The sequence below is a fragment of the Zootoca vivipara genome, chromosome 1 (genome assembly GCF_965207765.1).
Source record: "Zootoca vivipara chromosome 1, rZooViv2.hap1.1, whole genome shotgun sequence".
NCBI lineage: Eukaryota > Metazoa > Chordata > Lepidosauria > Squamata > Lacertidae > Zootoca > Zootoca vivipara.
In genome coordinates this window covers 131342671-131366616 of record NC_142582.1, presented here as the reverse complement: position 1 = coordinate 131366616, position 23946 = coordinate 131342671, and the positions used below count along the sequence as shown (strand labels likewise).

The window sequence follows — 23946 nt, the reverse complement described above, 5'->3', positions numbered from 1 at the left end:
TGCATTACAGTGGTACCTCGCAAGACAAAAATAATTCGTTCCACGGGTCGTGCTGTCTTACGAAAATTTTCATCTTGTGGAAACAAACTGCAGACGACAAAAAAAAAGCAGGGGGAAAAATCGTCTTGCGAGATGCGGCCATAGAAAGCTTTGTCTTGCGAGGCAACAAAGAATCTCTAGATGCTTTCATCTAGCGAGTTTTTCGTTGCATGAGGCATTCGTCTTGCGAGGTATCACTGTATCTGGGTTTTGGCCACTCTTTTGTTATTGGGTAAAGGTACCCCTGACCATTAGGTCCAGTCGCGGACGACTCTGGCGTTGTGCACTCATCTCGCTCTATAGGCCAAGGGAGCTGATCTGAACTGAGTGACTCTGATGAATGATCATTATGTGCTAATGACTGATTGTAAATACTGTAAGGTAAAAGTAAAGGAACCACTGACCATTAGGTCCAGTCGTGACCGACTCTGGGGTTGTGGCGCTCATCTCGCTTTATTGGCTGAGGGAGCCGGCGTACAGCTTCCTGGTCATGTGGCCAGCATGACAAAGCCGCTTCTGGCGAACCAGAGCAGCACATGGAAACGCCATTTACCTTCCCGCCGTAGCGGTCCCTATTTATCTACTTGCACATTGATGTGCTTTCAAACTGCTAGGTGGGCAGATCAGAGGTCACAGGTTCACACCCTGTTCATATCTTGAATGTCACCTTAAGGCAGGATTTGTGAGGAAAGAGACAATGGGGAGGTTTCCCACTTTGACCTTGCAGAGAAATATTTGAGGTCAATTTGTTCAGGACCTTTTCTATGGGGTTCCAGACATGTGGTTTATATATACAGTTATGAACATTATATATATATATATATATATATATATATATATATATATATATATATATATGGTAAAGGGACCCCTGACCATTAGGTCCAGTCGTGACCGTCTCTGGGGTTGCGCGCTCATCTCGCATTATTGGCCGAGGGAGCCGGCGTACAGCTTCCAGGTCATGTGGCCAGCATGACAAAGCCGCTTCTGGCAAACCAGAGCAGCACATGGAAACTGGACCATTTTTTCATTTTTTATTTCAAATGCGTCAGACCAACACGGCTACCTACCTGAACCTTGTCAAATCTGACTGTGTTGCCTTAGGCCCAGCCTTTCCAATTAAGACTACAGCCTAATAGTTACAATAAGCCCTATGGCAGGGATTGAGGAAGCTCTTTCAAGCCGGGGGCCACATTCCCTTTTGAGCAATGTTCCAGAGGCCAGCTGGTGGTGGTGGGCGGGGCAAGAGGCAAAAGTGGGCAGAGCAACATACATTTCTACAATAGGGGTGTGGCCTGAGGAGAGGGGGTGTGGCATGGGAAGAATTCCAAGGGCCTGGGAGGCAAGATTGAGCCCCGGACTGGTGGTTCCACCCCACCTCCCCCCATGGTTTAGTAAGAGAAGACACACACATATTTAAAATGTGTATTTTATTTGTCCAATTAAAATAAAAAAGAGTAGCTCTTTCCCCGTTTAAAAAGTATTGATACATCTTGTACAAAACTTTGTATAAATAACCCAAAATTTCTTCTTCAAATCCAATATATAAAAAATTTGTACCTTTTTGTTCAAAAAATAGTTACAGCATAAAATTTGAGGGCAAAAAATAACGTGTCTCTTTCCAAACTCCCCTGGATAAGCAATTTTTAAATAACATAAATAAATTTTTAAAAAATTGATTCGTAAGAAATTTAAGGGAAAAAAATAGACAACAATGTGTGATTCTTTTTTTCCCCTCCACGCACAAAAAGAAACAAAAATAGATTACGAGAAAAAAATAAATAAGGGGGAATAAAACATAATACTGGAGAGGTTTTAAATTAAAATAACTTAACAAGAAAACAAAGCGAAAAAGAAAAAGCAATTTGATCCCTGGGTTTCTCAGCTTATGCCAGTTTGTGTGAGTAAGGAATGAGGTGCATTTAGCAGCCAAGGGCAGTCAGAGGTGACCGATCCGTCTGTACGTATCTGCGTGAACTGATCTCTGCTCCGGAAGCAAGGCCTAGGGAGAGAAGGCAAGGAGGACACACCTTCACACACAGCCCTTGGCAAAACAGCACGTCACACGTTAGTAATGCAAACAAACAGCTCCACTAAAGCCATCGCAGCAAGACAGACACATCAGTGAGCGCCGGGGAATAATAAGGGAAGACCAGCAAGCCCAACATTTAGGGAAGAGCAAGCCCAGCTCCCGGGGAATAGCAAGCTTAACATGCAGGGGAATCACAAGCAACATCTGGTTAAAGATTAGTCTCGGCTTTGCAGAAAGGGCGGGCAATGGGACACCTGCCAGGTGCGCACCTCCAGATGTGATGCTTCTGGAGAGCTGGCAGGTTCTTATGCCCAATTCACACATTAGGCCAGTTTGGTCACTGGGCCTTGGGCTTGTGCGCTCTTATGAGGAACGGCTTAGGCAAGTGGGTATGTTTAGCCTGGAGAAGAGAAGGTTAAGGGGTGATATGATAGCCATGTTCAAATATATGAAAGGATGTCATATGGAGGAGGGAGAAAGGTTGTTTTCTGCTGCTCCAGAGAAGCGGACACGGAGCAATGGATTCAAACTACAAGAAAGAAGATTCCACCTAAACATTAGGAAGAACTTCCTGACAGTAAGAGCTGTTCGGCAGTGGAATTTGCTACCAAGGAGTGTGGTGGAGTCTCCTTCTTTGGAGGTCTCTAAGCAGAGGCTTGACAGGCATATGTTAAGAATGCTTTGATGGTGTTTCCTGCTTGGCAGGGGGTTGGACTGGATGGCCCTTGTGGTCTCTTCCAACTATATGATTCTATGATTCTTGTTGTGGGCCCCAACTCCCCCCCCCCAACGTCCCTTCTCAAGCAGAGTCTGGCTTTGGCACATCATAATCTGCCTGCAGAGCAGCGCTGGAAGTCCACGGAGACCATGGCTTCCAATTCTGGTTTGGAGAGCAAGACAAAGCACTGTTTGTCGATTTGGATGAACAAGGCTGGGAGGCCAGCTGTCAAGGATGCTATCGCTGAGACCCCACAAATCAGGGGGGGGGGCAACCCGAAGGGACCACGAGGGTCATCTAGTCCAGGCATAGGCAAACTCTGGCCCTCCAGCTGTTTGGGACTACGATTCCCATCATCCCTAGCTAAGAGGACCAGGGGTCAGGGATGATGGGAATTGTAGTCCCAAACATCTGGAGGGCCGGAGTTTGCCTATGCCTGATTTAGTCCAACCCCCTGCAATGCAGGAATCTTTTGCCCAACACGAGGCTCAAACCCACGACCCTGAGATTAAAAGTCTCATGCTCTACCAACTGAACTCTCCCAGCTTCAGTTGCCCCTTCCCTGGGTGAATTGCATGCCCAACTTTCTTTTCTTTCTTTCTTTCTTTCTTTCTTTCTTTCTTTCTTTCTTTCTTTCTTTCTTTCTTTCTTTCTTTTTTTAAGAGCAAGTGCCTAGCATTTGTGGAACCTGAGATCTGAAGCAAACTGTACCGTCACAATTCTTCCTTACCCTCCTCCTCCCCAAAGAAACTACAGTGGTGCCTCGCTAGGCGAATTTAATTCGTTCCACGGGTCTTTTCTTATAACGAAAAATTCGTCTAGCGAATCCCATAGGAATGCATTGATTTTTTTTGGATTTTTTTGCCCATAGGAACGCATTAATTGAATTTCAATGCATTCCTAAGGGAAACTGCGATTCGCTAGACGAATTTTTCATAAAACGAATTCGTCAAGCGAGGCAACCTCCGCTAGAAAAAAACCTTTCGTTAAGCGGAAATTTCGTTAAGCAGGGCATTCGTTAAGTGAGGCACCACTGTACTCTGCTCCTGCCTCCCAGCGTTTCATAAGAACCTGCTGGATCAGGCCAATGGCCCATCTAGTCCAGCATCCTGTTCTTACAGTGGCCCACCAGATGCCTCTTCTGCCAAACCCTTTGCGCAGGATCTAAGCACAAAGGCAGCCCTCTCCCCTCCTGCAATCTCCACCAATTGGGATTCAGAAAGACAGTATGCTGCTTCCAACTGTGGAAGGAAAGCATGTCTGTCCTAGCTAGTAGCCACCAATAGTCCTCTCCTCCTCCACAAATGTCCCATCCTATTATTTTATTAAAGATTTCTTGGTTTACAAAAGTATGTGCAATGTCTCCTTTTTCCAAGTTGCATTTTCTACAGATCAGTTTCATTTGTTGAGACATTAGTGTTACGTTAGGAAGAAAAGGGGGGAAGAGGTGGAGGGGGGGGGCATGGTGAGTGGGGGTGGAGTCAGGGGCCAATATTTCTATCTTACTTAATGTATGTGTGGGGGGTTTGTGTCAGCGTCGCTTGTGCAAGTTCTCTTTGCTATTCGCTTGTGCTCCTTTGGTGGTGAGAGAGGTTGGGGTTGGCCATGGGTGTGGTTGTCCATTTGTGATTGGCTATGATGGTCTTTGTTTTCATGTGTGCGTGGGGTGTGTGTGGGTGTGTGTTTGAATCAGGTTAGCCATATTGATTCATATGCTGTTGGGGGATTCTTGTCGTTGTCTTGTTGGGCTGTGTATGTGATAAAGGGGAGCCATACCAGGGTGAAGGCTTCTTCTTCCATTTGTCCCCGTGTCAGTTTCAGTTTATTGGTTAATTTTTCTAGTAAGGCTGTTTCCCATACTATTTGGTACCATTGGTCCATGCTTACTCCTGACAGGTATCTCCAGTGTCTGGCTATGATGTTTCTGGCTGCTCAGAGTAGGTGGGCTATGAGCTCGTTGTGATGTGTGTGGGCATTGTTGCCTTGGAAGATGTTTAGTAGGGCCAGTTCTGGGGAAACTTCTAAAACTTGCTTAGTTATCTTGCATATTTCTCGTATGGTTGTTGTCCAGAATAGTTGGATTTTGGGGCATTCCCACCACATGTGGAGGCCTCTTTTAAAGCCATCCAAGTGGGTGGCACCCATTGCCTCATGTGGGAGAGAGTTCCACAGTCCATGCGCTGCGTGAAGAAGGACTTTGCCCCACTCTGCAGAAATACAAATCCTGCGGGTTTTCCGGGACTCTGCGGCACCTTTTTTGGCAATGAAGAGCCAGCTATAAATATTGCTAGTGAATAAACGAACAAACACTGATCACAGTAATGCAGGAGGGGGAGGTCATGCTTTGGTGCAACAAACAGAAGGATAGTATCTACGGAGCATTTTAGGGAAGGGTGGGGTTTGCAACTGGCATAAACAGAGAAAAGGGTCACCATGATGAGAAAAGGAGAAATGGGGAGGCGCCTACTGGAGGTGAAGGGTCTCTACGCCCCAGGACCATGAAGGGGAAAGAGAAAGAGTGTGTGCATGGAGAACATACCTGGGCCATGTTCGTCTCCAAGGGCCGGTTTTCGAGCTCCTCCTGCAGACGCTGGCACCTCCTCTCCTCCTGCAGTAACTGGCGCTGGAGCTGCTGGTGCTCTTCCCGGGGGACCATAGGGCAGCCTTGCTGCTGGAGGTCGCGAGGATGCTGAGACGGGCTAAGCATCACGCTGGAGCTCGAGTGTAGCAGCTGCTGTGCGAGAGGAAAGGGGCAGGAGGGAGGGGGTTAAAGGACGCCTTGCAAGGACACGCCTTGGAAGATCACTCAGAACCCCAATATCCCTGCTCAATCAACCGAGATCATCTGCAGGAGCGTCACCGGCTGTTCCTTGCGTTGGGCAGGAGACTCCTTTGACAACAATGAGTAACCAAGCCTTTAGTGTCACAGGTCTGCTCTTTTCCCAGAAAAAAAAAACCAACTTCTTTCTAAAGCTCAATTGGAACAAACAGCAATTCGAGTATACCACAGATGGCTGTTTGCTCCGATTCAGCAGGAAAGAGCAGGGGGGTGGGGGTTGAGGAGAAAGCACCAGGGCAAAAAACAAAAAAAAAACCACAACTGTTCGGATACGAAGTTTTAAAGCGCAGGCCTGTGGCTAGAAAAGGAAGCCTGGAGAATTTACTTTAGAAATAGTAATTATTGATTTATTGCGGATTGATAATTTGTTGAGTAACCTCCCTTGCACATACTGGAAATGTTAAAATATCATGCATTGGCAAGTGGATAGCTGATGGTTAAGGATTATAAGTTAAAAACAACCAAAAAAACTATTGCAATATAAGGCTAATTGTAAGGAGTGGAATGCGAATTAGAAATAACTGGTAAAATAATGCAGCAACAAGAGGAAACTATGGACATATAGAAAACAGGAGTGCGGGAAACCAGCTTTTGGATTTTTAAAATTAAATTTGCTTTAATTTGGGGTTGATTTGTTAAAAATTGGAAAATCGATAAAAACAATTTTTTTGGGGGGAAAATGAAGTCGGGATGAGTCCAGCAGCTCTGCAGGGTTTCGGACCAGGTGTGTCTCTCTCTCAGTCCTATCTCTTTTTGCACCTGGTCTTCTTTTAAGCATTTCACCTTGCTGGCTGGGCAAGGCCAGCTCTGCACGGGGGCTCTGGGAGAATGGGGGAGTCTCTCTCTTTGCCTTCTGCTGATAGCTATAGCGGTGGCTCTAAGGGTTTTGTGCCTATGCAAAACCCTTGGAACCAAACCTGCACGTAAAACGTGATTACGCTGCACTTAAAAACACAAAGCATTTCTCAATCACAGCAACGTTAGAAAGCACACATTCACTGGCATTCTGTGCGGAAGCCCAGAAACCCTTGAGAACTGCATTTTCCAGAGACCTCAGAACATCCAGACATGCAAACGTCAATGGGCTCATTCCAAGAAAGGCATGCAAAAACGAGACCATGGAAGGGCAACGGCAATTGTCACAAATGGCATTTCCAAGAATGAAAGAACAGAAAATGGGATATCAGAGCCACTCTTCATTCCCCCCCAAAAAAAACACCTGGTTTTGAGTTTAAGAAAGCTTCCCCAGTATTCCTTGTAAGATCAAACTTAGAATCATAGGGTTGGAAGAGACCACAAGGGCCATCCAGTCCAACCCCCTGCCAAGCAGGAAAGACCATCAAAGCATTCTTGACATATGCCTGTCAAGCCTCCGCTTAAAGACTTCCAAAGAAGGAGACTCCACCACAATCCTTGGTAGCAAATTCCACTGCCGAACAGCTCTTACTGTCAGGAAGTTCTTCCTAATGTTTAGGTGGAATCTTCTTTCTTGTACTTAAAAAAGCTTAAACTTAAAAGCTAAGGCTTAACCTTTTTCTTTCTGAGCCCACAAGAATCAACAAGGACAGCCAGGATCCCTCCATTTCCCCTTTTTGCCCATTAAAATGAAGAGCGGCTCCTTCGCAAGAGGCATGCCAATCGCCTTTCATATTAATTCTTTAAAGAAATATAAGGAGGGGCAGAAAAGGCATGGCACTGAAGAGCTTTCTCTCTCACACACTCATTCATTCTCTCTCTCTCTCTCTCCATGCATGTGGGCTTATGGCAAGGGGAAAAGATTTCCTCTACCTTCGCACGCTACTTCAGGCAGAGCACTACGCTCCTCTCTGCTAGCTCCAGCCACCGAGGTCTGGGTACAGGTTAGCCAGGAGGGGGGGGGGAAGCACAAGGGGGAGAGAGAAGGTTATGGGGCTTCCGAGGTACCGGTAAGAAACAGCCAAGGGAGAAGCTTCCACAGGAGAGAAAAAGACAAACCAAAGGACAAGGAATATTGTGCAGAAATCAGAAGAGCTGAGGTGGGGGAAGAGACACAAATGGACCATCATTTTCAGGCTCATGGCCCACAACAGAATAGCATACAAGCCAGGGATTGGGGGTGGGGGAACCCTGCAAAACTACAACTCCCATTGCCCATGATAGCTGTTCACGGTGGCTGACGAAACTGATGGGAGCTCATGTCCAACAGCAACCACAAGTTAGGTCTCCCTGCCACCGCTCAGCCCCAATGGCTGTGCTCTACACATGCAATGCTGTGCACAGAATCCGACTTCTTAAAAACTTCACAGGGTCTTCCTTGTTCTGCCATCTCCCCCAGATAAAGGCAACCAGCCCCATTGCCCAGCCCAGACATGGAAATCTATTCTGCCGGTTCCCCCACTTTGAGAAGTGAAGCCACAGAGAACCAGGCAGAGGGCCTCCTCGGTGGTGGCGCCCTCCCTGTGGAATGCCCTCCTCTCAGATGTCAAGGAAATAAACATCTATCTGACTTCTTTTAGAAGACACCTGAAGGCAGCTCTGTATAGGGAGGTTTTTAATGTTCGGAGTTTTTTGTGTTTTAATATTTTGTTGGAAGCCACCTGGAGCGGCTAGGACAACCTAGTCATTTAAAAACGTTGACAACCCAGAAGTGAATGCTTCCATTTTTGAACAATTTTCCCCACGGGAAAATTCAAACAATTTTCAGAAGCCAAATGGTCCTCTGAGCTACGTTTTTTTTATTTTTTCCCATTGAATTTGCAGTCAGCCCAATGATACTCGGTTTTCAAACTTTTCGGAAGCCGAATGGCCTTCCGGAATGGATTAAGTTCAAAAACTGAGGTTCCACTGTACTGCCTTTCTACACGGAAGTCCCATGTAGATATTTATCTTTTAATGTTTTTTTAATACATTTCACTAATTTTACAATCATTTTAACATTTCAAAACTTTACTTCCTTTCCCCTCTTTCTGCGGTTCCTTAAATTTGTTTTGAATATCTTCTGCATATCCAGATTAACTTAATTTGCTCATTTATTCATCTACTTTAAATATATACTCTTATAAAACTGCAGGTTATTACAATAACAACAAATGTAGATATTTATCATCACAGGTAGCTGTTGACAGATGTGTCCTCCCTGATTCTGTCTATGTGAAGCTGGTGCATTAATTCCTCTTTGGAAAACTCAGCCAAAGGCCTCTTCTTTAGATGTATGTATTCTGTTGTGGGACAATCCATCTCATAAAGACCGTCATCTCATACAGCCCTTAGACCTGCAAGCTCAAATAAATAAATCCCTTAGCCTAAATCCTCAAGCAAAACGATTCCCAGTTCATTTCTTTTCTGCAGAGCGACATCAGAAATACACCGTCTAGTGAAACAGACCTCCATCACCTGTTCGTCCCGTTTGACCTGCTTCTTCCGTAGGCCTTCGTTTTCTAGATTGATGGCTTCCAGCTCGTGCTCGAGGGAATTCATCTGGCTGATCTGTCAGGGGATTTAAGGCTCGTTTTAGGAAAGATGAGGACAGAGCGGGATTCTTTTGTTTGGTTAGCTTGTTTCGCTGTGGCCAAGCACCGGTTTACGTCAAAATATCCGAAGTGCCTGCATGAGGATTTCTGCCTACATCCAGACAGCTACCAGGAAGAGCCAACATGTGCTCTAGCAAAGAGGTTCTTGGAGCAAACTGGTTGCTCCACTGTGGATCCTCTGCATGGATCTGATGGAGGGCGGGCTGAGGTATTGCTTACGTAAAGTAAGGTATGAAGCCAAAGAACATCCTGCCGCAAAAGATGGCCACAGAGACAGGGACTAAGAACTTCAGAACACACACAAAAAGAGCTTGACTGCTGGATCAGGCAAATGACCCATCGGGTCTAGCATCCTGTTCTCACAGTGGCTGCCCAGATGCCTCTGGGAAACCAGCAAGCAGGATCTGAGCACAAGAGCCCTCTCTCTTCCTGTAGTGCCCAGAAACTGGTCTTCAGGAGCACTGCTGACTCCGAATGTGGAGGCATAGCAAAGTCATAATGGCTAGTAGCCATCGATAGCCCTCTCCTCTGTGAATTTACTGCTCTCTAGAAAGTCCACAAGACAATAGTCTTCTCCCACTGTTATTCTTATTGTCCTTATTCCTCAATTCCTATAGAGGTATTCAGAGGTATCCTGCCTTAGGACATACAGGGTGGTATTCAGAAATGCTTCTTTCAAGTAGACCCCTTGAAATTAAGGAACAACACTAAAGCCATTCATTTTGATAGGCCTACTAAGAGCAGAACATCCAGGTGTTATTCAGCTACCTAACTATCCTGGTCAATGGCCTTACCCCCTGTGAATCTACCCACAAATCTGTAAACAGCAACTACTTGCCTATGGTGAGCAAGGACCAGCCCCAGGTGACCAACCCAGAAAACTATTGGAAACTGGAAGAGAGATGCATAGGTTTTTGAAGTGGTGTGTGCTTGAGTGCTTATTTTCTTTAAAGTCACCCAGGTGACATAAGCAGTAGAGTAGAAACTTGTTTTAGCGTGCAGATTTTGAAAACAGCAAGAAGATAATAATTGAGTGTTCCTTGGGCACAATGTAAGGGTTTATTTGCCACCCCAGAACTTTTTGTATATGCTGCAAGCTGCTCAGAGGGGCTGGGGCAACCCAGTCAGATGGGTGGGGTACTAATAATAATAATAATAATAATAATAATAATAATAATAATAATAATTAATAATTAGAACTGCTTGGAACTGACTGTCATGGATGAGCCAGAGGTTTCAAGTTTCCCAGAGGGAGGGGGAGACGTAGGGTTGGAGAAAGGAGGAAGAAGGAAGGAGGTGTACCCAAGGGGATATGGAGGAGAGAGTTATTGAAGTCAGTCTATAGCAGGCATCCCCAAACTTTGGCCCTCCAGATGTTTTGGACTACAATTCCCATCTTCCCCGACCACTGGTCCTGTTAGCTAGGAATCATGGGAGTTGTAGGCCAAAACATCTGGAGGGCCGCAGTTTGGGGATGCCTGGTCTATAGGAACAAGCAGGGAGGGATATAGAGCCAGGAAGTTCACAGGAGGAACAAGGGTTAAGTTCTGGTTCAGACTCGGGGGGGGGGGAGAGGTTTAAGCCAGCTCTCTCAAGGCATGTAGAGAAGAGGAGGGGCGAAAGAGGGAGCGAGAGGGTTTGCCATTTCCTGTCTTGTTGGAAGGGCAAACGCAGACCTCAGCAGAGATCTGAACCGAGTGACTCTGATGAATGATCATTATGTGCTAATGACTGATTGTAAATACTGTAAGGTAAAAGTAAAGGGACTCCTGACCATTAGGTCCAGTCATGACCGACTCTGGGGTTGTGGCGCTCATCTCCCTTAATTGGCCGAGGGAGCTGGCGTACGGTTTCCTGGTCAAGTGGCCAGCATGACGAAGCCGCTTCTGGTGAACCAGAGCAGCACACGGAAACACCGTTTACCTTCCCACCAGAGTGGTACCCATTTATCTACTTGCACTTTGGTGTGGTTTTGAACTGCTAGGTTGGCAGGAGCTGGGACCAAGCAACAGGAGCTCACCCCGTCACAGGGATTCGATCCGCCGATCGGCAAGCCCTAGGCTCTGTGGTTTAACCCACAGTGCCACCCGCTCTAAATAAAGGCTATAAAAACGTCAGGAGACTCTTGTGGTGATTTGTGAAGAGAGGAGGCCCGTCAGCCCTGACACTGACCTTCCGGTTAGCTGAGGCCAGCTCCTTCTGCAGCCTCTCACACTCCCTCTTCAGGCTCAGCTTCTCCTGCTCAATGGCGTTCACGATACCCGAATGGCTTTGGTGTTTTAAGTGCTTCTGGGTCAGGATGGCGGATTCCAGCTGACGGATCTGGCAAGAGAAGAGGCCAAATCACATTTTGTTTATAAGGATGGGAGAAGTGAGCGTGTGCGCGTGGAGGGGGGGGGGACAAACCCACCAGGAAAGCATTGTGGGCTGGCCTGGTGGCCAAGCTTCAGGAGCTGACTTGATGGGGAGTGTCCACACGCATCGTACAACAGCATCTTACATTTAACACACACAATTTCAACCGTACCAGGTTGAAGGTCAGCTGGTTGCAATCAGGGCCGGTGCTAGGGTTTTTTTGCGGCCTAGGCGAGATCACCTTCTGGCGCCCCGCCCCCCCCAAAAAAACAATAAATAAATAAATAGAAATAGAAAATAGAAGAATAGAAAAAACAAAAATAGAAAATAGAAAAAATAAAAAGTAGAAAAAATAAAAATAAAATAAAAAACAGCTGAGAGGCGCAGCGAGGTGGCCCCCGTGGGGAGTGCGAGCCAGGGGCCGCCTCCACTGCGCCTGTCAGCTGTAGCCTGTAGAGCGGCTTCAGGCCGCTCTCTGGAGGCATGCACACGCCTCGGGATAGCGGTCTGAAGCCACTCTACAGCTGACAGGCGCAGCGAGGTGGCCCCAGGCTCGCGCTCCCACGCACCTGCGGAGCTTTGCGCAGGGAGCGTGAGCCTGGGGCCGCCTCCACTGCGCCTGTCAGCTGTAGAGCAGCTTGAAGCCGCTCAGCACCGGTGGGTGGTGGGCAGGCTGGCCAGCGCCCCCTCCATTCTGGCGCCCTAGGCAGCTGCCTAGTTCGCCTGAATGGACGCGCCGGCCCTGGTTGCAATTCCACAAGTTAAATGCAAGCAAGGCAGGAGAGCTTAAAGGCTCTTTTTGCACTGGGTTTCCCCAGCATGTTGCTCCACTCAAGGTTTTGCCTCTGACCCTGCCCACCTCTGGCATGCGGCCCCCAGAAAGTTTCCCACAAGATCAGAGAAAGGTTCTCTATTCCTCCATGAGCAAGACAGAGCAGCATAGCTGCCAAGTCTCCTGTATTCCCCGGGAAACCCCCGTTTTTCCAGCCGTTTCCCCCCAGTTTACTTACCGCCCGGGGGTGGGGTGGGGGGCTCCTTCTGCGCATGTCTGGAGTCTCTGGACATGCGCAGAAGCGATTTCTGGCGCGGCAGACATTTTGGAACTGGGCAGAGCAGCATCGAAAGTCGCTTCTGAGCATGCTCCGCCCAGTTCCAAAATGGCGGCAACGCTACTTCCACTCTGCCGATCCCTTAATTTTCCCGCAGGAACTTGGCAGGTATGCAGAGCAGGCTCAATATGGACAGATTTCCCTCTCGGCTGCCGTCCCGGTTTGCCAGCTGAGCCCACAGACAGAAGGAGTTCAGCTGATTTGACCATTTGACTGTTTACCTTCCCACTGTTATCTTGGAAGGTGTTCAGTAGGGCCAGTTCTGGGGTGACGTCTAATACTTGCTGAGTTATTTTGCAGACTTCTTGTGAGCAGCAGTGATTTGATATTTACCAGCTAGATACAAGGTAAATAGATACAAGATACAAGGCACGACATGCACACCTGGAAGGAATTCCCCGTTTACCTTCTCTCTGGAATGAGCGAGATCTGATTTGGCGCTCTGGAGCTCTTGCTGGAGCCGCTCGTTGTCCTGCCTCAAGAGCTGCTGGTCTTGCTTGGCCAGGAGACCCAGTTCGTCCCAGCACAGCTGCTTCTGTTGGCTCTGCAGCCCCGCCGAATGTACAGCTGCTTCAAGGGCCCGATTCTGATGGCAAAGAGCACACACGGCGCAGGGTCAGAGCACCTGCGGCACACGGCTAGGGAGAGAAGGGCTGGCAGGGCCCGGGTTCCTTGTAGCCAGGGACAAGTCTTCATGCACTGCACAGTTAAACTGTGGAACTCTCTGCCACAGGAGGCAGCGATGGCCACCAGCTTGGATGGCTTTAAAAGAGGATTGGACAAATTCACGGAGGAGGAGAGGGCTGTGTCAATGACTGCTAGCCATGAGGACTATGGTCTCTCTCTTTGCAGCTAGAGGGAGCAAATCCTGCTTGTGGGTTCGCACAATGGTCAACCAGTTCCCTCTTCTGGGAATCCCATAAGCAGGACCCGATCAACAGCCAGACACTGCCTTCTCCTCCGTGAATTTGTCTAATCCTCTTTTAAAGCCACCCAACTAGGTGGCCATAACTACATTTATTGGGCTCAGAAGCCTTGATCAAATGAGGACCAAGAAAGAATGAAAACCTAATCAACTCTGCAAATGCAAATGGAGGCTAACAATAAGTCAATAAGCCAAAGAAGAATTTAAGAAGGAAGTTTGCTGAGGCCGGTTCAAGGCCCACCTTATCACTGCTGGTCTGCAACTGCTGGTGTAACGACATCACTTCCTGCTTCAGAGCCTCCTTCTCCTGCTGGGACACCCGGAGGTCAGACTTGAGCCTGGACACCTGGGTATTCTGCACAGCATCGTCAAAATTCTGCATCTGGGGGAAAGAAGGCCAAAGTGGAAGAAGATCACAGTGATGTCAACAGGGCCCTTACAGGATCTCCAAACCAGCAAGGGAGAAACGCAGGCCAGGTGGGAGGCACCCTGAAACCCACCACTCCTATTAAGTCCCAACTGGACAGAATCAAATTTGCTGGTGAATTCTAGCTCAGCCGTTTCAAGGTTTTGAAGTGTTCTTGTGGATGTGTAGGCCGAAAGGAACACTGCGCAGAGACTTCAGAGGAGGGAAGCCAACACCACAAAACACACACCTTGTCTTGCGACGCTGCCTTCTGAGTTTTCAGAGTCTGATTCTGGCGCTCCAGAGACGACTTCTCCTGCTTCAGGGAAGCGACGAGATCCTCCAGGAAGGCCACTTTGGCTACCTGCAACGTAAAGAGAACACATGGGAACCATAAAGAGCTGCCTTGCGCTGAGCCGGGCCACTGGCCCACCTAGGCATCTCTACACTGACTGGCAGCAGCTCTCCAGAGTTTTCGCTGCAACGACCCTGTCAGGTAGCGTAAGCCGAGAGTGAGCAGCTGGTCCGAGGTCACACCCAGAGAGCTTTGTGGGGATTTGAACCCTGGTCTCCCAGGCCCCAACCCAGCACTCTAACCACTACACAACACTGCCTCTTGATGTAGTATTGCTGTAAACTCTCACCTTCTGCGCACATCTGTTCAGCTCCTCACTGAGGGCTTCGTTCTCTTTCAAAAGCTTCTCGTTTTTCACAATTACACCGGAAATCTCATTCTGGAGGTCAGAGAGGTCCGGGCACCTGGGAATCTGTGGAAGGCAGGTATGTTTCAACCAGGGGACACCTGGTTCTTCTCTGTGCCCTCCACAGGCTGTGCTGCCATGGAGACCCCGAGGATGGTCAGCAAGGGAATCTATACTTTTTAAAAAATACTTGGGCATCCCTTGGTTGATTTGCATCAGTTATAGATTTACAGTATTGCCCTCAGAGCCAGGCAAATATGTCAGTTTTGGTGTCTTTCAGTTTCTCATTTTTCCAAGCTTAAAATTCACAATTCAGCGTCGGATTGCATTAAAAAGAAATCTCATGAAAATTCAACAACATTTTAGTGTGAATTTCCAATACATACTTTTTAAATGCAAGTTGGAGGAATGCACAGGCAATTTCCCCTAATAAAACACCATTTTTGCCTGTTGTGTCCACTCATATATGTAATCTTATGTCCACTTCACCCTGGAATATCCATCTTTGCACATGTTACTCGGCAGCACTGCAAAATTTGGAAAAGTGCAAATTTTGAAAGATGGATGTGTTTCGGTCCGTCTGTTTCAGAAAGTGCAAATTAGGTACGCTCAGACTTGCTCTGTGGTCCCTGTCCCACTGTACAGCAGAAAACAAACTAGGGTTCCTGCTGGGCACTTTGCTTTATATTTCTCGGTCTTGGCTTTTATTCAATATTCCTGCCTGGGTCACAAACTGCTTGTGTGGCTTCTCATGACATCCCTCACCCGCCATTGCCCCTGTCCCTCCCCCACCCTTGAGAAGGCTTACCTGCTTTCCCTTTTCCAGCTCTTCCTTGAGGAAGTAGTTCTCCTGCTCCAGGGCAAGGGCCTGAGCCCTGAGCTGAGACAGCTCCATCTCCAGTGTCTAAGAAGGGAATGAGAGAGGTGGCATCCTGACCTCCAAATACTATAAATCATTAAAAAACTGGTTGATACAGCCATTAACGGAGGTCGCAAATGAGATTCTAGGGGGGGGGCAGGGCACCAGAGACTTGGAAAGATGCATATATCTCTCTGATTCCAAAACCAGATGTGGATAAGACTCAGGTTAAGAACTATAGACCAATCTCATTACTGAATGTGGATTACAAAATATATGCCAGTATTCTGGCATCAAGATTGAAAAGAGTGTTGAAAGGTTTGATACATAAGGACCAGGCAGGATTCCTGCCTGGGAGGCATATGAAAGACAATATAAGAAACATAATTGACATTCTGGAGAGATTAGAAATGAAAATAAATACCAAAGCGATGTTAATTTTTGTGGACGCTGAAAAAGCCTTTGACAATATTTCTTGGACTTTTATGAAACAAAACTTAGTCAAAATGGAGGTTGGACAAAATTTTGTCAATGGTATCAATGGTATTTATTCTGAGCAAAGAGCAAAAATTATTGTAAACAATGTGGTTTCAGAAGAGATAAGAATTGAAAAAGGAACAAGACAAGGGTGCCCACTCTCCCCCCTTCTATTTATTTCAGTTTTAGAGGTCCTATTGAACATGATAAGGAGTGATGAAGGGGTTAAAGGTATTACAGTAGGTACAAAGCATTATAAGTTAAAAGCCTTTGCAGATGACTTAGTACTAACCCTGCAGAATCCTGAACACAGTGCAGTAAGAGCATTGCAGATAATACAAGAGTTTGGCAAGGTGGCGGGTTTTAAGTTAAATAAAGGGAAAACTAAAGTTTTAGAAAAGAATTTGACAATGCAAGAAAGACAAATGGTAGAGGACTGTACAGGACTGAAATGTGTGAAAAAGGTGGCAACTCGAGAACAGGGCCTTCTCTGCGGTGGCTCCCCGTTTGTGGCATGCTCTCTGCAGGAATTTCAGCTTGTGCCTTCATTATACACTTTTAGGCACCGGGCAAAAAACGTTTCTCTTCAACCAGGCCTTGGGCTGATTAACATCCTGTACTCTTTTTGTGCCCTTTTAAATGTGTTTGTGTGAGAGAGGGGTTATTGGTTTGGTTAGCTCTTGTTCTGACTGCGTAGTTTGTGTGTTCATTTTGTGTTTTTATACTGCTAGCCACCCTGAGATCCATGGATGAGGGGCGATCTACAGGTTTAATACCTAAAAATAATAATACAATAATAAGTAGCAGCCTATTGGCTTCAGGGTTGCAAATAGCCTGAAGCAAAACACAGAGGGAGAGAGACGATGGACTGGCTGCCCTTCACTGCTCCTACTGAACCATGCTAAAAGTTTTTGCTACCCTGGATCGCTCCTAAAAAGGAGAGTCCTCAAACAGCAATCGACATTCCATAGAGAACACAGAAAAAGGTCTGGAAGATCAAATCGCCTGCTGAGTGAAAACCCGCAGGATTACCAAGAAGGAACGGGATAATAATAGAATCGTAGAGTTGGAAGAGACCACAAGGGCCATCCAGTCCAACCCCCTGCCAAGCAGGAAACACCATCAAAGCATTCTTGACATATGCCTGTCAAGCCTCTGCTTCAAGACCTCCAAAGAAGGAGACTCCACCACACTCCTTGGTAGCAAATTCCACTGCCGAACAGCTCTTACTGTCAGGAAGTTCTTCCTAATGTTTAGGTGGAATCTTCTTTCTTGTAGTTTGAATCCATTGCTCCGTGTCCACTTCTCTGGAGCAGCAGAAAACAACCTTTCTCCCTCCTCCATATGACATCCTTTCATATATTTGAACATGGCTATCATATCACCCCTTAACCTTCTCTTCTCCAGGCTAAACATACCCAGCTCCCTATGCCGTTCCTCATAAGGCATCGTTTCCAGGCCTTTGACCATTTGGGTTGCCCTCCTCTGGACACGTTCCAGCTTGTCAGTATCCTTCTTGAACTGTGGTGCCCAGAACTGGACACAGCACTCCAGGTGAGGTCTGACCAGAGCAGAAGACAGTGGTACTATTACTTCCCTTGATCTAGATGCTATACTCCTATTGATGCAGCCCAGAATTAATAAAATTTACAAAGGGGATTACTAAGTGTTTCACAAACAGCTCTACAAGATTGCTTTGCAGTTTTCTCTGGCAGGACCTCATTATAAATCACCGAAATACCTGGAGTTTGCAGTTTTCCAGTTCCTCCCGGAGCCAGGAGCCTTCCCTCTCCTCCGGCACACCCTTCCCCGCCTCCTTCTGCCGAAGGACCTTCCGCAGCCGTTGGTTAAGATCCTGTGCATCCACTTGGTGGGGAGACGTTTTTCGGTCAAGCTCTGCATTCTCAAACTCCAGCTGCTGATTCCGGGCTTTCAGTTCTGAGGCCTGATCAGAAAACAAGAGCCCAGGAAAGAAATCAACGGCAAGGAAACCCTACTCCATAAAAAAACATTACTTACAACAGCTGTTTGCATGACTCACTAAGGAAAATACTCAATCAAATCCAAACCAGTAACAATTAATTGCACATTTATTCAAAATCCAATTAAAACTACAGGCAACTCCCAATTTACATGGCGGTTACCTTCCAAGGTACCCAGTATACCTGAAGGAGCATCTCCACCCCCATTGTTCTGCATGGACACTGAGGTCCAGCTCTGGGGGCCTTCTGGTGGTTCCCTCACTGTGAGAAGCAAAGTTACATGGAACCAGGCAGAGGGCCTTCTCAGTAGTGGCACCTGCCCTGTGGAACGCCCTCCTATCAGATGTCAAGGAAATAAACTACTATCTGACTTTTAGAAGACATCTGAAGGCAGCCCTATTTAGGGAAGCTTTAAAGCCCTAAATGGCCTCGGTCCAGTATACCTGAAGGAGCATCTCCACCCCCATCGTTCTGCCCGGACACTGAGGTCCAGCGCCGAGGGCCTTCTGGCGGGTCCCTCACTACGAGAAGCCAAGTTGCAGGGAACCAGGCAGAGGGCCTTCTCGGTAGTGGCACCCACCCTGTGGAACGCCCTCCCACCACATGTCAAAGAGATAAACAACTACCAGACTTTTAGAAGACATCTGAAGGCAGCCCTGTTTAGGGAAGCTTTTAATGTTTAATATACTATTGTATTTTAATATTCTGTTGGAAGCCGCCCATAGTGGCTGGGGAAACCCAGCCAGATTGGCGGGGTATAAATAATAAATTGTTGTTGTTGTTGTTAGTGAAATCACATATATTTAAAACTCCACTGAAAAAAGCCTGCAAACACCTCCTTCTGCCCCTTTTTGTGATGCTTTTGGGTCACTTCCAGGTTTGGTGCAGTGACACACATATTGAACATGCATAAATGTGGGGGGCACCTGTATTGCGTTTAATTGATTCAACAAACTTGCTGAACTTGACCCAGCAACAGTCTGATACATTGAGACCTCCTGTGCTCCCGTGCCTTTTGCTGCCCCCCAGGGGGTGGCACAACCCTCTCTGGGCACCACTGATTTATAGTGTATCCTCACAAAGATACAAAATGAAGACTTGGCTAAGGGCTTACCTGCTTCTTCAGGTTCTTGGCCAATTTTTGCGCCGCAACTTTCTCTTTCTGCACAGACTCCACTTGCTGCCTGAGGTACACAGTGTGAACAGAAATGTTACTCCTTAATATTTAGCAACAACTTCATTTGCCTTAAATAAGCATGCGCGGGGAAGCATGCATGCGTGTGCAAGGGAGCATGAGCGCAAAGGCACCTTGGGCGGCAGCATGAAGAACAGTGAAAACAGCAGGAGCATCTCATAACAGCTAAACTGAATCCTGATAGACCATCAACACTTTGGCATTTATTGGACAAGATGCAGAGGCCATCTAAACAAGACCAAAGACAAAGAGCAAGCTTTACCTGTTTGGGTTCAGAGTCCATTCTTCCACTTCCTAGTCACTTTATCTCCCCTCAGGGCCGCCCTCCTTTGGGGCTGGATGTGAGCGGTGGGGGGAGCCAGATCAGGCAGGAGGCGGTACCAGAGCCAAAACCGGAGGGCCACCCTCTTCTCGCCATTTGCCACCTCCCATTTACCCCCCCCCAAAAAAATTAAGCTGGGGGGGGGGGCGCACATGGCCTCCCTTGCTGCTGGTTCCTCGCTTCCGGTTTAGAGAGACTTACCAGAGTTCTTCTCGAGACCCGTTAAGCTCCCTCAAGCGCAGGTCGCAAATGCTGCCTTCCTCGTTCATAAAGGCGATTTCGTTCCGTAAAACAGCATTTTCCTCTCTGAGGCGATCCATCTCACACCTGGGGTGCCAAAATAGAGAGGTGCTGAAGCTCCCGTGAATTCCTCCGGCCTGGGTTTGTGTGCCGGAGTGTGCATTGCTTATAGCATAATCCCAGCTTTTTCCTAACTGCGTTGGGGGAATTCTTGACAGATTGACTCGCCTTAAGCAAGGAAACGGGAGTACCTTCCACAGAAAATTAAGTGTCTCTCTATTGTCCTATCCAGCCCCGGGGACTGTCCCCAGGTAGTGTTCCTCGTCACCCCCGAGTTGTATCCTCCTGAACTGCTCTTGCCTGGCTGGAATGTGTCCTCAGACTGAGATACTGTGGTGTGTGTGTGTGGCGAAATATCTGACTAGCTCAGCTGGCTAGAGCATGGTGCTGATAATGCCAAGGTGGCAGGTTCGATCCCCGTATGGGACAGCGGCATATTCTTGCATTGCAGGGCGTTGGAGTAGATCAGGGTTCCCCGAACTTGGGTCTCCAGCCTTTTGGGGACTACAACTCCCAGCATCCCTAGCTAGCAAGACCAGTGGTCAGGGATGATGGGAATTGTAGTCCCAAGGTGCTGGAGACCCAAGTTTGGGAAACACAGGACTAGATCTTCCTCAAAGTCCCTTCCAACACTACAATTTTACGATTCTATGACTGTTGCATGGCTGGAATGCAGCCCTGATGCAAGGCTAAGACTCACAGCCATGCCCCCCTCCCCACTTTTGCCTCCGTTCTGTTCCCACCTGCTGGGAGGGTTGCCCTGAGAAGTCTCCCCCGTCTTAACTGGACTAAGAGTCTTTGCTCCTGCGGCTGCAGATTGCAGGAGAAGATCAGCAATGGTGGTCAGGACATCTTTCCAACAAGGCCTGGATGCCATGGTGGAGTTTTCCTTCCTTCTGAGGAAACCTCAACAAGCTCAGGCTTTCCCTGAGGCGGGGGGGGGAACCCCACTGATCTAGCCTTGAGCCAAACATTCAATCATCCGTTACGTTTAACTGGCATTTAGATGCGTGAGATCTCATTGGATAAAAATAAGACAAATGCTATTTTTCTACCGACTGCAATTAAGGCAGGTTAAAAAGAGATAATGAGCCAAAAGAAGAGGACAGGAAAGAGCAGGGGTCAGCAACCTTTTTCAGCCGTGGGCCGGTCCACCGTCCCTCAGACCATGTGGTGGGCCAGACTATTTTTTTGGGGGGGGGATGAACAAATTCCTATGCCCCACAAATAACCCAGAGATGTGTTTTAAATAAAAGCACACATTCTACTCATGTAAACACACCAGGGCATAGTTGAAAACCCTCCCCCCCCCTTTTTGCGGGAAACTCCCTTATTCCAAGCCACAGCTGTCAACCTTCCCTATTGTTGCTGGAAATTCCTTTATTCCAGCCCCGTTTCCCGCTGCTATCCTGGATTGTTAGATATACCATAGACTTTCCCCGGGACAGGTGAAGCTGCTGCTGATCCCTTATTTTCAAATCCAAAAGTTGACAGCTATGCACCAGGGAGGCCCCACAAATAACCCAGAGATGCATTTTAAACAAAAGGACACATTCTACTCATGTAAAAACATGCCGATTCCCGGACCGTCGGTGGGCTGGATCCGGCCCCCGGGCCTTAGGTTGCCTACCCCTGGGAAAGAGCTACGGTGTTAAGAGAGGCACAATAGAGAAGCATCAGGCTAAGGGGGACTCAGATATTGACATCAGGAAAATTTGAGCAGCCTTTGGTGGGCGAAGGAAGCAAACCACCCCCTGGGCTGTGCCACTTGAGATATGCATCAAAACACACATGCGCACACTTTTCAAAGCTGCATTAGGAAGTGATTGGTTTCTGTTAGAATCCCAGAAGGCGCACAAGGTCTTCTAAGCCAAAGTTAAGTTACTGGTTAATACAAGAAGCCCAGAGAAGTCAGTGGAAGCAGCAAGGAGGCGGTGAATACGGGAGAAGTGGTTAGTTTCAGAAAGCAGAGTGGGGGCCAGGATCCCTGGTTACCTCATGAGATCCAGCTCCCGCCGCTGCTCGCCACAGGCGCTCTTCAAGCCCCACAGCGCTGCGTTCAAGTCCTCCCTCTCCTGAGCGTGGGTCCCCTTCTGCTTCAGCAGCGCCGCCACCTTTTCCTTGAGCTTCCTGTTCAGCTCAAGGAGCCCCCTTGCCTCCGTCTCCGCGTCCCGGGCTCCGTTCTCACCCCAGCCGTGGCGCCGCCCTGATTTCGGGGTGGTCTTCAGGGTCGCCATAAAGGCTTCCATCTTGCCGAGCCGGCTCTGCAGGACCAGGTTGGTGCTCAGAAGCTCGGCGTTCTCCGCGGACACCTGTCCGTGGGCTTCTTCCAGCTCCATCACCCGCTCCTGCAGCTGCACCTTCTCCTGCGTCAGCGCGAGACTCTCTCGGTCGCTCTCTTCCAGCCTGCTCTGCAGATGCAGCAGCTGGGGCAGGTGGTCTTCCAGCCTGGCATTCTGCTCGAGCAACTTGCCCACCTCGGCTTTCAAGGTCTGGTTCTGCAGCTCGAGTTCTTCTGGCACGGGGAAACCTTTGTTCTCCGCCCTGGAGCTCGCGTCTCTCTCGGCGGCCGCGCCCCAAAGCTCTGGCGCCTGGTTTTCCAGCTCTCCCTTCTCAGACCCAATTGCCCCTCTGTGGTCTGCCATATCCACAGCGTGGAGTTCGGCCTCTGGGGCTCCGGCCGAGGGCCTTTTGCTCCCTCTGACGCAATCTGGGTGCAGTTTTGCAACACTGGCTTGTCCCCGACAGAGACTCTCCTTGCACTCCTCGCTTCCGCAGGGCAAGGCGTTAGGCTGGGGGATCGTCTTGAGGATCTCGTCCAGCTCCTTCTCCACCTGGGAAGCCATGTCTTGCCGGTCCAGAGTGGCCTGGTCACATTCGGCCTCTAGGAGGCTGATTCGCTCTCGAAGCTGGCGCTGCTGGCGCTTGAGGGTATCGTTCTCCACCCAGATCTCCTCATAGGCCTTCTCCAAGACAAGCGTCGTCTCCATGGGTCCTTCCAGGATTGTCTCTTCAATTTCCATCGCCAGGCTGCCTGACTCTCCGATGCCACCGTCCGTTTTCACTTGAGCGTCTTCTTGGTCCCTTACGTTCAGCAACCGCGAGTCCCCCAACGATTCTGGAACCAGTGCGATAAAACTAGGAGAGCGACCTGGGCTTCTCAGCAGCTTCCCCTCTGTGGAGACAGCTGCTGCTGCGCCACCTTCTGCTGAGGGATCTTGGTCCTTTTTCTGGTCCGCAAGAAAGTCCATCAGTTCCCTTGGCTCCTGGGGCTTTGCTGGCCCTGGGAAATCACCCCTCTGCGTGTCTGCTTCTCTGTTCAAAAAAGCTAAATTTCTTTGCAGTTTGGACAGACATTGCAGCTCCTGCTGAAGCTCGTCAATGTTGCCTTCAAGAGTCAGCTCCTCCTCCTCTTCAGCCGCTCTGCTGAGCGCCTCCTGTTCCAGGTGTTCCACGGTGGCGAGCCTTGAAGTCAGCTTGCTTTTCTCCTGCTTGAATTCAGCCTCCAGCCTCCTGAGCTTCCGGAGAAGGAGCTGCTGATCTTCCTCAACTCCGGACATTTCTCCTTCGTCTCCTCTCTTCTGGAGCTCCTGCTCGTGGACCTCTTGCCTTCGCTGGAGTCCCCGGTGGAGCTCGCGCTCCCTTTCCGTCACATCCTCCAGCTGCTTCTGCAGCTGCTCCTTCTCCAGGACCAGAGAGCTCACGCACTCCTCAAAACGCTTCTCCAGAAGATGCTTCTCTTCCGTGAGGGCCGACAAAGCCTCTTTCTCCTTCGCCAGCATTTCCTTCCACCTCTCCTGGGCCTCGGCGTCTTCCTGGGCCGTTTCATCCTTCTCAAACTCCCACTGAGATTTCTCCTCAGAGGCTTCGCGCAACTCCCGCTGGTAGCGCTCCTCGAGGCCTTTCAGGGCCTCCCCGTACTTGCTCACAAGCGCCTGTCGGTCCACGGCAAACTGCTCCTCCATCCGAGAAACTCTTCCGTTAAATTCATTTTCCATTTTTGCCCTGGATGTGGTCAACACAACACATTACTGAAGCCTCCGCCAAGCGAGGGACAGGCGGCTGCAGAACACTGAGTGCCCTAGGCCTCAGCCTTTGAAGACCACAGGCCAAGATGGAGTCTCAACAAAGGTCCAAATGCAGTTTGGATCTTCATTTTTAATCCTCTCTCCTTTTGA

General features: G+C 48.5%; 1 protein-coding gene across 11 annotated transcripts in view; it reads right to left on the bottom strand.

Annotated features, from left to right (window-relative positions):
- The window catches only part of NIN (ninein), a 108295-nt gene that overhangs the window by 5900 nt on the left and 78449 nt on the right, over positions 1–23946 (bottom strand). Inside the window, exons 18-30 of one of the 11 annotated variants that reach the window (XM_060270731.2) lie at positions 21764–23773; positions 19670–19795; positions 19066–19135; positions 17711–17914; positions 15442–15537; positions 14577–14699; positions 14183–14296; positions 13768–13908; positions 13008–13187; positions 11310–11459; positions 8992–9093; positions 5329–5523; positions 1455–2041 (exon numbers count right to left, since the gene is read on the bottom strand). In XM_060270731.2, coding sequence (XP_060126714.2) covers positions 1979–2041; positions 5329–5523; positions 8992–9093; positions 11310–11459; positions 13008–13187; positions 13768–13908; positions 14183–14296; positions 14577–14699; positions 15442–15537; positions 17711–17914; positions 19066–19135; positions 19670–19795; positions 21764–23773 — 3574 coding nt within the window. In that variant the 3' untranslated portion in view covers positions 1455–1978. Of the gene's footprint in view, positions 1–1454; positions 2042–5328; positions 5524–8991; positions 9094–11309; positions 11460–13007; positions 13188–13767; positions 13909–14182; positions 14297–14576; positions 14700–15441; positions 15538–17710; positions 17915–19065; positions 19136–19669; positions 19796–21763; positions 23774–23946 lie in introns of those variants that run through there. The other 10 variants (XM_060270744.2, XM_088674734.1, XM_088674740.1 and 7 more) reach the window with 10 other exon arrangements.